The 13,768-nt window shown below is 46.4% G+C and overlaps 1 protein-coding gene across 1 annotated transcript in view; it reads right to left on the bottom strand.

Moving 5' to 3' along the window:
* Positions 1-13,768, bottom strand: part of tmem63c (transmembrane protein 63C) — an 86,745-nt gene that overhangs the window by 3,836 nt on the left and 69,141 nt on the right. Inside the window, exons 3-19 of the mRNA XM_030116446.1 lie at positions 13,413-13,492; positions 11,400-11,487; positions 8,844-8,881; positions 7,723-7,865; positions 7,034-7,085; positions 6,819-6,927; positions 6,405-6,478; positions 6,202-6,282; positions 5,990-6,110; positions 5,573-5,706; positions 5,363-5,485; positions 1,921-2,074; positions 1,720-1,826; positions 1,216-1,302; positions 1,000-1,065; positions 735-897; positions 529-634 (exon numbers count right to left, since the gene is read on the bottom strand). Coding sequence (XP_029972306.1) covers positions 529-634; positions 735-897; positions 1,000-1,065; positions 1,216-1,302; positions 1,720-1,826; positions 1,921-2,074; positions 5,363-5,485; positions 5,573-5,706; positions 5,990-6,110; positions 6,202-6,282; positions 6,405-6,478; positions 6,819-6,927; positions 7,034-7,085; positions 7,723-7,865; positions 8,844-8,881; positions 11,400-11,487; positions 13,413-13,492 — 1,726 coding nt within the window. The remainder of the gene's footprint in view (positions 1-528; positions 635-734; positions 898-999; positions 1,066-1,215; positions 1,303-1,719; positions 1,827-1,920; positions 2,075-5,362; positions 5,486-5,572; positions 5,707-5,989; positions 6,111-6,201; positions 6,283-6,404; positions 6,479-6,818; positions 6,928-7,033; positions 7,086-7,722; positions 7,866-8,843; positions 8,882-11,399; positions 11,488-13,412; positions 13,493-13,768) is intronic.

Here is a 13,768-nt window from a genome sequence, read left to right as displayed (position 1 = left end):
TAACTGAATCCAGCTAAACGAGTGTCTGACTGCAGACACGTCACCGCTGTGGCTCCCCGAGCGAGGCCCGCTTTCCCAAAACTGCTCTCTGCGCCCCGTGAAATCGCTGCCAACTGCTGCTTAAAGATGGTAAAATGCAGAGGACGAACTCTGCGATACATTCTGTGACGAACGCAGGATTCTTGGCACGGCCGGCTCTGCCCGAGGCGAGTCTAAAAAGACTGAAAAGTGCAGGAAGCAACACGTGTCATATATACATGGAAGCAGATGTGGCGTGTATGAAAGGGGCCTTCCGGACTGCAGATTAGGCTGCAAAAGTAAATATAAGCTTGGTGAGCTCTGGGCAGAGACAGGAGCAGAGTGGGCGTCTGGCTCGCAGCTCGCTGCGTCTGGGCGTCTGGGCCTGCAGGAGCAAATTCACACAGTCTGCATCGGGCTGGCAGGCAGGAGCGGAGCGTGAGGTTACAGTAAGAGGAGGGAATGAAGGAGGGGGGGTTCGGACGGAGGGTTCGACGCCACGCCGCTCACCGAAGGGTGTAATGATGGGACACGTGATGCTGTAGGTCATGCTGACGGCGAAGATGCACATGGTCCAGGCGTACTCCAGGCCGAACTGGAACTCATAGGCTTGACTCTGCAGACAGAAACACAAACACGGCCGGCTTCTTTAAACCGTCCCGATCGAACCGCACGCCAGAGCGCCAAGACAAGCAAGCGAGGCCCCGCGCGCCGACCCGCTTCACATGGATCCGCTCGGCCTGGGACTTGGCGAAGCAGAGGCGGAGGGCGTAGACCGTCAGCGCCGGGATGCGCAGCAGCTCCATCGCCGTGCCGATCAGGCTGGACGTGATCACGTAGTTCACGAAGAACGCCCCGTTGTCCGGAAGGAACACGCATCTGCAGAGAGAGGAAGACCATCGCTTGGCTGCTGCCCTTCATCCGTTTGCAGTTCAGGTCTTTTTTGTTCAGGATTCATGTAACTGAAGAAGTGACTCTTACTGGAATTTCACATTCTTATCATCCAGAAAATGAACGTCGAAGAGCCAAGTGAAGAACAGGTCCAGACTGGTGGGAAGAAACAAGAGGATGGAGTGTGTGAATACATGCAAAAGAGCAGATAGTGCATGTCTGGTGAAGTTCTTTGCAAAGAGGATTTATTTGGATCTGCAAGGCTTTCTTCCTGATTGAACTCAGGCCTTTGCTGTGAAGACGTACCTGGACAGTCCCAGCGAGGGCAGGATGATGACCATGAAGACCAGCAGTAAGAAGCACTTGTGCATCGTCACCTGGTTCTCACCGGACCTGCGACATTAAAAACACGAAGAGTCCACATCTGAGAGAGGAAGACCGGCCGGCTCGACTCGCGCTGGACGGCACCGGCGAGACTTTTCCGCACAGTAAACAGCGGATGAGCGTTCACACATCACGCCTGCACAGCGCGCCTGTGGAGGTGGTTTATGTAAAGATGGGGGGCTTATAGGTGCTGCGTGAGGTTCTCTCCTCGTGCACGGTGGTTCTGCTGCTCCTCCTGCTAGAGGAGCGGCGCACGGTGGCTACTGTGCATATCATTATCCTCGCAGGGAATCTCTATGACAACCTGCCCAGAATAACAGGGAAGAGTGACAGAGTTAAGAAAAAAAAAAAAAAAAAAGAGAAAGAGATGGAACAAATACAGAGATGAGAGGAAGACGAGCCGCGACTCGGGGGGCAGGTGAGTACCTGGTCCAGTGGGATTCGAAGAAGGCGGAGTAGTAGACGATGAAGGGCAGGAGCACGGAGAACGCCCACAGCAGGAGGGTCGGGAAGAACTGCGTAACGACCGGGCTCTGGAACACACAGCAAGCAGGGCGAGCTGATGAAACGAGGCGGGGTCACGGCGAGGCGCCGGGTGCGTGGAAGAAGTGCTCTGGGCGGCCGAACCCTCAGGCTCTCCACGGGCCTCGTGACGTTGAACTTGTCCATGGTGTTGACGATGATGGCGGGAGTGGTGAGGAAGAAGAGCAGCAGGAAGAGGAGGATGTTGAGGAGGACGCAGCGGAGCCACCAGCGAGAGCCGCACACCGACAGGTTCTCCCTGGCGACCGCAACAACAACAACAACAACAACAACAACGGCGAAAATGATGAGCCTCAGCCCAGGATGGGTACCAAACACTCCGCACCCTCACATGACAGCCCTCACGCACTGAGCACGAGTCCCCGCTCAACCCCGCAGCCCCACCGCTGCTCCAGCGGTCTGGTTAGTGACAAAAACACACAAACACGCCGCGGCCGCTCAGGCGTGAAGCACAAACAGCGAGCGCTAGCATCTCCTGGGTTAATCTCCCATACATATGCATCACTCAGCCCGTTACATAATCTCACTGGGACCGGGCTGCATTCGCTTTCCAAAGATAAGAAATATCCACTGTAGCAAATCCAATCAGGGACCGAGCTTTGGAGGATGCTGGGATCGGTTACACAAAAGCAACAACACAGCGATACATCTTACATTTGGCGATTTTGTTTTTCGACTTTCACAAAGCGACAAAAAGCCTGATGTCTGCATGAAGTTTGTTTCCTCTCTTCTCTAAATAAACTGAGCCTTGTTCTGTCATTATAAACTAATGCTGCACACGCCAGCGTTATTAAAACCCGCTGAACTCCGGAGGTTTCCAGAGATGCCAAAGAAGTCAGGCTTAATGACAGGGAAATGTGTTTAAATGATGCACAAGTCATGCAAAATTGAATATTACACTGAATGTGTGTTTGTGCGGGTTTCCTCCGGGCGCTCCGGTTTCCTCCCACAGCCAGACGACCGGCAGGCCAGGCTGATACATTTCATCCACTCGAGGTGTGAATGTGAGTGTGAATGCACGTCTGCTCAGCCTCTTGTGCAGTGCATGCTGGGATAAAAGCGTGGATTACTGACTACCTGACAGACAGCAGTTTGTTCTCAAGGGGTTTTAAACGCTTCAAGGGAAATGATACGACTCCAGCATGGAAACATTCCACTGGTTCAGATTTCCCACTCATAGACACTTCGAGAATTGTTGGATTGCATGAAGAGGAAGAAAAATTTGAGCATCCAGAATCCATTAATGGAAGACCTGTGCTTCGTTCTGAAAGCTGGTTTGAACTACCTCTCCTCCAATTCCCCTTTGGAATCCGCTTTTTAAGTTTTACTGAAGAGAATTGATGCTGTTTCAGGTGAAAAGTGTGATCAAACTACACATTTATTATCTGTTCATTTAATTCAGTTCAAGTTCATTCCTATATCACCAAATGCAACAAGACACTTTTACAGAGAAAAACCCAACGATTTAACATGAGCAAGGAAAAGAAAAACGTTTCATTTTTTAAGCCAATAAAGAAAGCCCGTCCTGAACCAAAATGTCCTGGAAAAGAGAATTCATGCTTTGACCAGGTCAAGGTCAGACTGTTGGTCTCAGTCCTCCTCTTCCTCCTTCACGTCTCCAAAATGCTGCTGTTCACTGTTTACTTGTATACATGAACATATCACTTCATTTCCGACTTCCAAATTCATTTAATAATAGATTTAAACCTCTTATTTAAATCTCATTCAAGGCCTTGGTCCACCTCGATACAGTCATCAGGTCAGCTGATGCTTGTGTGCATATTCTTTATAATGCTTTACAGATTGGTATTCAACGCTATTTGTATTTTTTCACACAGATATTTTTGAGCACTTGCAGTTTTCATTGCACAGAAAGTCCTATTTAACTTCTCTTCTTCTGTTTATTTGCATGCGTGCACTTCGGCCCTGCGAGGGACGGAGTTGTCCCCATTTCTTGTAAAAACCTCTGCTCTTTAGATTTCCTGTTTAACTCCGGTCATCTGCAGAAATCCTCAGATGACTCTGCAGTGTCGGGGCGTGTCGGCTTTGGACAACAGTCTGACTACAGGCAACTGGTGGACCGCTTTGTGGCCTGGTGTGGGAACAACCACCTCTACTTACGACCCAAAAAAAAAAAAGGTTGTGGACTTTGGTGGATTAGGACTAACAAGACCATCTATATCCTGGTAAAGAGGTGATGGACAGCAACAAGTGGAAGTGCATCTTCTCCACACGACAGAATCCTCAGCTTTACTGTGCTTCAAAGTTTTAATTATCCTACAATCCTAAAAATATTATCTGGTATTTTTTACATTTTGTGAAAGAATCGTGGAAAAAATAAATAAATGGAGGGTAAAAAAATGGAAATTATTAATTACAAAACATTACCAGACGACATATAAAGACTTGGCAAAAGATTTTAGTTCAAAATAATTCTAACTAGAATATTTAATCACTTCCCACAGTAGTGTAGTGGTTAGCACTCTCACTCCAAAGAGAGAACAACCAGGTTAAGACTTGGAGGCCTTTCTGTGTGGAGTCTGCATGTTCTCCCTGTGCATAGATGACTTTTCTTTGGCTACTAACTAAGATTTGTAAATATTGTGTAAAGACATGCATTTGAGGGTGATTGTCGCTGAATTATGATGGTCTGGTGCCTCTAGGCAGCTGGAAGAAGGTGGGCTGAATCTGCACACTCCCCCTGTTCTTTACATAACTTTATTTATGTTTCAAATGCCACCCGATGGGAAAAACACATCCACAAGCGTCAGATCCAGCGCGCAGTTTGGAATATTTTAAGGTGCACTAAGATTTCAGTGTTTCTGGTGGCTACGTTAAAGAGCCTGATCTGCTTCCTGCCGTTCCCTCTGCTGTTATTCCTCGTATGCGGCTCCCAAACTAAGTGGAGTTTTAACCCTCTGTGTTGGTTTTTATTTGGACACTAAAGTAACTCACTGCACCACCTAGTGGTAGACAGTGGTATTACAAGAGTCATGCTGCGCTACTTGATGACTTTATTATTTTGGTTAATATCTCAACACAGACGTTTTTTCAGATTACGTCAAACACTTTGTGCTGCATTTTACTGCAGGAAAAGTGCTTCATCAATAAAAACGGACTGATTATTGTTGATACTGAATCTGTCTCAGGTAAGATTCACCGTTGCTGATATTTTGTATTTACTTTCATTCTCCTGATACTGAAAACTGTCATTGTGTGGCTGTTGTTAAGTCTGAGACGTTGGAATTCCCTTGAAGGACTTTCATGCCGTCATGTCTGCCCCGTGTTACCAACATGTAGCAACTTTTCCTCGGCGCTGGGAGGGGAGAACCATCATCTCAGCGGCAGACCACAAAAATACATGCGAACTGCACATGATGCAGATGAAGTAATATGGATTTATACTCATGAATATGGTCATTCTTTCCCCCACCAGCAACCACACAGTCTGTTTGGTAAACCCTTCTTATCCGAAGGCCAACAAAACAACAGCTGTGTGAGTTATTGTGACGCCGCTTTTACTCACCAGATGATGTCAGTTGGAGCCGGGGCGTAGCTGACGCCCCACTTGTGCGACTGCACCACGGTGGTGATGCTGGACTGCTGGGGTCTGCGGCGGCAGTGCACACGGCCGTAGTCCTTCACGATGCTGCGGGGATCGAGGTAACGTTCGTGCAGCTTGACGTCCATCTCTTTAAAAGATGAGAGAAGTGTTTTGTGTTTTTTTTTTACTCACACAGCCGTCATCCTCTCGTCACGGAAGGTTACGAAGGCGATGCCCAGCCTCTTCATGGAGATGCGGTTCTTCTCGGCATTAAACTCATCCGTGCGCTTCTCCTCCAGTTCACTGTAGTACTGTTCTGCATCCACCTGCAGAACAAAGTTAGAGCTATAAACACACAACAGAAATGTCTCACTGTGTGCTGAATGGGTCATGACTCTTGTAAAACAGATCTTTACTTCAGAGGGACTTTATATTGGCATAACAATGAAAATACTTTTCCTGCCACTCAGTTTTCTGGACCTAGGTTCTAATGCAGTTACTAGATTTACTTAATTTTGCATTGCAGTGCCATCCAGTGGCGACACCTCTTCTGTGCAGTGCAAATGCGCTCAGAATTCATGAACATTGAATAATTCCAGTAAGGATTACCTTCTCAAATCCACATATGTCGCAGCAGAATATCTGAGCACAGGGGTGCGTCTTGATCATGATTTTACCCTCTTTCTGGGCTTTCGTGGCAAAATACAGTCGGCCTTTCATCGCTTTCCGTCTGAAGAGCACGAGATTTACAGAATGAGACGACAGGAGCCACAAGATCCTAAAGTTGTGTGTGTTTGTCCACTGTGTGAAAGCTACTGCACCTCTCCAGGTCCAGCCTCATCAGTTTGTGCACGTCAAAGCAGAAACGGATGTCAGTGACGGTGCAGCTGGGGTACGCCTCGCTGTGGAGACGTGAAGGAAGGACGCTGATTATTCCTGCATCGCCGGTGAGTTTGTTAAACTGTAAAGACAGTGACACATGCAGAGTGATTCCGCAATGAAAAAGAGAAGGAAACGTGTTTACTGGAAGTGTTTGGTGATGAGTCCCGGGTCTGAGATCTCTCTGGGTATGCAGGTTATCATCAGCGTCCTGGCAACCTGCAACACACAACATGGAGTCATCGGCAAACATGAGGTCTCGATATTATGTTTACTTTCTACGCTTAATTAATACATTATTTCTTCAGTTCTGTATCTGGTTTCATGTTAGTGTCCGTGTCTACCTTCTCTTCACTACCTGAGTTTCCACGAGTCTCATTCAGAAACGCTCCCTGGTGTGTATATAAAGGGTTCAGTCTATCTGATCGACCTCGTTTTAGCCAAACTAAAACTGCTGAGTCTAAAAAAAAAAATGTCCAAATTGACATGATAAGATGGAGTCTGCGCCGTGAAGGGCGGCCAGGCCGTGGCGGTTAACGCTGACATGACGGTGACAGACCTTCTCATCTTCTCTGTATTCCAAGCGGATCGAGTGGTGAGCCATACACAGCAGTGTGATGATGAAGTAGACCAGAGCGAAGATGCTGTGCAGCCACAGAAAACTGTCCCTTGGAGGCACAGAAACAAACACAACGGTTATAGATAGCTCCGGTTTTTTCACGGTTCTGGCCTCGCTGATGAAACTTGATGTCATGGCTGCAGTGCTGGACTTACTTTGCACTAACATTGGCCAGTGTTGTTCTTCCAAAGTTCTCTGGACTGTCTCCTGTAGATATAATGAAGCATGACAGAGACCGAGTCATTTGGACTTCTGTGAAGGAAACTGCTCCTTTATTTTATTTCTGGATGGAGGCTGAGGCAGAAATGATGCAATGCCACTATTCAGAGAAAATGTCTTCCTGTCTAATTTCCATGAATTATCTATCATCTGAATGAATTTTGCACAAACTCCCAGACTGCGACCTGGCAACCCTTTGTTTGCAGTTTCCAGGGCTTCCTGTGTTGGTTTGTGTCGCAGCGAGGGTGACACACTGGTAATAAAGTCGCTCCTCACCCCAGCCCTGACACCTCCACGTGGACGGTGAGACAGGAAATGAACCACTTTCTATTTCCTACAACCTGACCTGGAGAAGGACTCGCTGAGTTTCCACTGGCCTGCTGGTAACTCCCATTCAGATGAAGTGGAGCCTTTATGCATGTAAGTATTGCTTTTACCTCCGGAGTCCTGCAGGACGATGTTTTTTCTTAAAACCGCAAAGCGTTTAAAGCGAAAGCATTTAACGATCCTCTGCTGCGATTGTGTCTGTGTGGCCCGCACCGCTCTTCCTACGAGGTGCCCCGTCTGCTGAGGTTAAGGACACCCCTTCAAACAGTCTGGACCATCATGAGAAGGACTAAAATACCCAGAAGGTTCCCGGAAAAGTTGACCGGCAGGATCACGGCCAAAGACAGCAGGGAAACCACCGTCATGAGCAGGATGATGTGACGCTGGAAGGACAGGTACGTGACGGCGTCGATGCCACATTTACTGCGGATCTCCTCATCCCTGCAGGAAAGAGAAACAGAAGGAACACTGAACATCCCAAAGCCTCTATATCAGGGGTGACAAATTCATTTTAGCTCAGCGTCCGAATAAAGTCCAGTCTCTTGAGTATTAAAGTCGATATTAGCTGATTATAAACAAGGTACACAAGAAAGCTGGTACAATCATGGAGAATGATCAGATGATTCTTGGCTGCACAGTTACTGCAGACTTCAGTGTGCAAGATCTCACACAAACAGGCTCTCATGCTAATGCTATTTAATTTGCATCAACCTTGTAATAAAACTTTGACTGCTGGGCCCTCAAACATGAATTTTCGACAAAAACCAGCTGTAGTGACAGTCAGAGCTGCATCTCAATCCAGATGATGTACGCAGCCCGGACGGGCCGGCCCACAGCTCCTAAGTCATCATGAGTAATAGTGGCAGCACCACTTTGGTGTCAGAAGCTGTGGTTTAGCAGGCGGGAGGCTCAGGAAACCCAGTGTCATAAAATAGAACAAAAAAAAAAAAAAAAAAGAAGAAGAAGGAGAAGCAGAAAAAAATGGCATGAAAAAAGAAGTGGTGCATGCTGGTCTCACGGCGGCCCACACATCGAGAGCTCGCAGGGTGGGTTTGCTCTTTCCCCAGAGATCCCGGTGAGAGCCGGTGGTACGAGAGCTGAGAAAACAGAGGCACCCAAACTCCACCACAATACTATGGAAACCATGGATACCGTGGAAAAGGCTTTTTCACTGCTCTAAATCTGTTGTGTGCAGTCAGACTCCGGCAAGTGCAAATATCCACTGGGGGGGAAGAAGCCGTGGCACCAGCGGTCGCACCAGTCCAGACTCGTTTGTTTTCGCTGCTAAATGAGATATAACGCAAGGCTTTACATTCATGGTGACGTCAGCTCTGAGGACAGGCGGCCAATGAAACGACGGAGGCTGAAATGAGGAGAGGATGGAATAATTACGAGGGCAACTGCTTTGTGTTTACTTACTTCATATGGTAAAGAGACGAGAGCCACGAGCAGAAGCCCTACAGGGAAGAAAAGAGCCACAAAACAGCTGATTAATTGGTTATTAAAGATATATGGATGCCAGTCTGCATGCACCACATCTGGCTTGCTGCGGCCGCCATTTGCATAGTAACACGGTCTGCAGGGTGACACCAAGATTGATGTTTAATAGGTCTAGCCTGGAGCTGTAATCACTTTACTGCAGCCTCAGCTCTGTGTAGGCACAGGGCGATGACTCCAGTCTGACTCTTTGACTTACACTGTTATAAACATGCAGGGAGTGACCGCAGTCTATCACGCAGGTGTCATGCTGTTGCAGACCGTCTCGCTGAGTCATGACCCAAACTTTCCTCGTGCGACCGTTTACACAGTGCAATCTCAGACAAGTGGACTGCCGTTATGGGATTTCGACAACAAGCAATCCATCACTGGCAAATGAGAAGTGACAGGGTGGTATCAGTGGTGTAAACAAAAGGCAAACAAGAGCAGGCAGGCTGCCCAAGGTCAGTGTTGTCGCTGATGATCCGTCCGTCGACGCATCGTCTTTACCATTATTATCCAACTTAGGGAGATGATCCCAGCTGGCTTTCTCCGATCCTGCAATAAAGCGCGCTAAACTCAAGACTGGGCTTTCTGTCTGCGTGGGATTTGCAGGCGATTTACTCAGAATGACACCATGAGAGACATCGTGCGCATGCAGGAGCGTTTAAATGAGGGCTTGGCAAGCTTTAAACCAGGGGTGTCAAACACATTCTGGTTCAGGTGCAATTTCATCTTGAGTGGGCCGGACAACTAAAATAAAGGCAAAATAACCTTAAATTTAAACTCTTTCTATGTTGTGGCGCAGAGTATGCATGACGAAAATGTCTATATTTGCACAAAAGCAAACAATTACCACTGAAAATGGCTACAATCTCAACATGAAGCCAGTTTTAATGAAACCTTCTGGTGCAAAATGCAGCGAAATGTCCTAAAAAATTCTCCAGTGCAGCAAGCAGAATATCTGCCGGCTCCTGAAACTCAGCGTTTCTCCACCATAATTATTCTCTCAGAGTAATTAAAGGTGCCCCGCGGCGTTTGGAGCTGCTGGTCGCTCAGTGGAAACGCGTCTGCTCGAGTGGGCCCGTTTAATGTTTGGGTGTCTTCCAGCCTCATGAGCATCAGGCTGAGAACCCGCTGACCGAGAGGGCGAGGCGTGTCAAGTGTCACGTTTTGCAGCATCTCAGGGACTGTCCCATCGTAAAACTACACAGAAACAATTAGCTATAAACTTGTGTGTGCAATAAAAAAAATAAAAATAAAAAAACTTCTTCAAGGTTTTTCAACTGCTGCGCTCAGGACTGAACTCAGCGGAGGAGTTTTACATCGTGCGCCGTGACTCCATGCAGGTCGTGGAGGTGAAGAGGGAAAGGAGCCAGTGGATGGAAAAGATGAAGGTGTCTCAATAATTAGGTCAAAACTTTACGAAATCTCCACATTTTCTCTTAGTTTTAGTGCGAAATATGTGAGTACAGGTTAAAAGTGTTACTGAAATGTCCTCTCAGCAACATATTTCACAGTTTTCACACAGTTTTCTTACTCATGTTGACAAAAGCCTGTTGCTTCTGGGGCTGAAGGATTTCCTCTCCCTTCAGCATTTCTTCCTACAAGCTGTCATTCGTTCCCCTTTACAATGTGATGTCTGCCTTTTATTAGCAGCTCACATGTTGGCCTGTATCTGTGTGGGGCCGACGCATTAACATAACGCAGCCTTTAACTGGGCGTCCAGCCTTCACCATCACAAACACATCCTCCATCTTAACTTCACCCTAATTCTACCCTCAGCTTAAAGAAACATGTCATAAGTGAACCCTTAAAAACATGCGGGGGACGAAAGTTTGGCCCTAAAAAGCAGGTCCGGCCCCTTGAGACAGGCCTCAAACACACACTCACACTTGCAATAATTTTCCTCAGTCTCACGTTAACCTCAACCACAACCAAACTCTGACCCCTCGCTAACCTTAAACTAACCCCACCCTCAGTCTGACCTTCACGGCTGAGGTGCTTCTGCTCAGAGCCTGTTCGTGAATTCACATTTAGATTAAACAGACACGGGAGGCCTTTCCCACTGTTCTGGAAATGAAGAGCTAATCAACAGCCGATCACCTGTGTGTGTTAGAGACCTCAGTTTCAGTGTGGCTCCGGCCATCGCAGGGATTTTGTCACGCACATGCATATTTCTTGTTCAAACACAGTAAAAACATGTGGAGTGAGAATGTTTGGAGCCGTGTCTCGCCTCAGGTTTCACAGTCCTGCAGAAACCGGACTGAGCGTATGTCTGCTGTTCCCATGTAAATACATTAAATATTGATAAACAAGTCGCATGTGAGGCAAACTGTCTGGAGCGACAGAGGGTGTTTTTTTTAAATGTATTTCAAAAGGTTGTGTTTACATTGACTCTGAGCAGCGTTGTCTTGTGAACGGACACGCAAAGTTTTTCCTTTTCGCTTGGAAACGTCGAGTAAACGAGGCCTGAACGGGACGATTGACAGAACTCACCATGTCCTTGGTGTCGGAGTCGGACGGGCTGGACTCAGAGGGAGACTTCTCTTTCTCACTGGGTTCTCCATAAAACAGGGACGTCAGGCTGAAGAGAGAAAACAACACACAAAAAGCCAATCATCACAAAACGACATAATGTAAGAGCGTCTTAAAAACACGCATCGTGGTTGAGTCTGATCCCGCCGCTGCTGCACGGTCGGGCTCGTGCTCGTTTTCTCCGCTGACAGCTCAGATTAAGCAGCCTAATTGAATCAGTTTGAGAGAAGACGCGCAGATGCTTCGTGCCCCGGAGTGCCGTGAAGCTGCCGTCGGTCAGGCGGCAATAATCAAGCCCACACTCCCCAGGAGAGGAGATCCAGGTCGAGCAGAAGGAAAAAAACTGCTGCAGACTCATGCAGACGGCCGAGCGGACCTGGAGTCATTTCACCGGCTCAAAGCTTTCGTCAATAAATATGAAGCGACACATGATTAATCTCTGAATGGTACAAATGTTGTCTCCTGTCTTACCCTCATATCAGCGTACACAATCCTACAACACTGTCTGCTTTTTGTTGCATTATGTAAAATTTCTGTTTATATAAAATCCAATAATTGTCAGAATGATGTTGTGTGAAAAACAGTTTGATGGTTTTCTGCTGGTATATCCAAGAAAATCAATAAGTTTTCAACTTGCTAAAAATTGTTTGGAGTTGTAGTACGCATTTATGCCACAAGGTGGTGCATTGAGTAGTTTAAAGAGGAGCACAACACAACAATTAGGCATTAAAAATAATGATAATAAGACAGACTATTGATTGCAATTAATCGGTTCATCAATAATGGAACATCATCCAAAACACTGCAACTATCAAAAACAGCAGAAAACTGTAAAAGCAAAGGAAAATGTAAAGTGACTCCACACTGCCACCTGATGTATAGCAGAGGAATGACTTAAATTTCACATAGTGCCTCTTTAACGCTCATCTTTACAGCATGTTTTTCCAGAGTGAAGCTGAACCAGCGGCCACAGGCAGTGAGGGGAAGTCATAAAGCAGAAAGGACAAATGAAATGTAGACTTTCCCTTCTTTATGAGCTCATAAGGGAAAATATACAATAACACCAGCTTTATAGCTGTGTCCGTTACGTTATTTATCAGGACAAAGAGTAAACAGCTCCAGCTTCTCATATGTGAAGCTGCTTAATGGTTGAATGCCGGGTCTGCCGATGGTTTCTGCACTCTGGGTTTAGTACTGAACCAAGTTCAATACTGAAATCTTCCCGTGTGAGCTGGATGTTTTCAATAAGTAGATTTCAGGCAGCTATATACAGTCAGAACCTAATGTCAGAACTTATCTTTATGCATATATCATTAAATTATATGATTCGGTAAAGCATCAGACTCATACACATCACTTAATTGTTTCACTGGCAAAGCCTCACTTTGGGAAAAGGTGAGGATCCTTTGCAACATTTTGCCAAAAGTTATGAAAATACTATTATATAATAAAATGAAACTCAGAATTGAAATGCATTGTTTTATCAAATATCACTATGTAAGAGAGATTTTCTAAAAACTCCTTCCAAGTGTGGTTCTGCAGGTTTCTTCCAGATGAAAGAGGATTTTTCCTCTGCTTACTCATGTGCAATTGTTGGTTTTTCTCTAGGAAAGTATCTTGAAATGACTCTGCTGTATTTGAAGTGACAAAAATAGAATTTAAAAACTATATAAAACTGATTCCTGGGGACGCTCGTACCTTGCAAAAAACAAATCTATATTGATTTCTGTTCTAAAATTGTGTAAAAAATATCAACATGTGCAAATTGGAAGAAGCAATGAGCTCTTTCCATTAAAATAAAGTGTTTGAGACCGGATGAATGAAGCCAGTTTCTGAACAGCTGAACGTCCCCTGTCCCTGAGCGAGTCCAGGCCCAGCAGCAGCCTGCTCTCAGCAGAGGGAGCTGCAGCTCCAGGACTCGTCGCTCCAGATCACATGTCGACGTGGCTCTGGGGCCACGAGGCGGTGGGTTACCTGTCGTTCTCCATGAGCAGGGCCAGGCGGCCGTAGTCCCACGCCGCCTTCCTCAGACAAGAAAAGATGAGCAATAAAAACTGGAAGGCAGAGAGAGAGAGCAGCGGGAGAGGGCAGTTAATTTCTCCGAGGGTCCAGGTGGAAACAAAAACACAGATGTTTGCAGGGTTGAGTCAGAACCGGAATCTGTAAATAAACCTGTGAATGAACAGCAGTGTGGTTTTAATAAGACGCCGTTTCTGCTCAGAAAGATGTTTCTAACTGTCATATTTCTGCACAAACTCAGTTTCATCTTTTCTTTTTACTACACAGGCAAAAATATGTTCAAAACTCAAACGTGTTTTATCTGACAGGTA

The sequence above is a fragment of the Salarias fasciatus genome, chromosome 19, assembly GCF_902148845.1.
Source record: "Salarias fasciatus chromosome 19, fSalaFa1.1, whole genome shotgun sequence".
Taxonomy (NCBI): domain Eukaryota; kingdom Metazoa; phylum Chordata; class Actinopteri; order Blenniiformes; family Blenniidae; genus Salarias; species Salarias fasciatus.
This window is presented reverse-complemented; position numbering and strand designations above follow the sequence as displayed.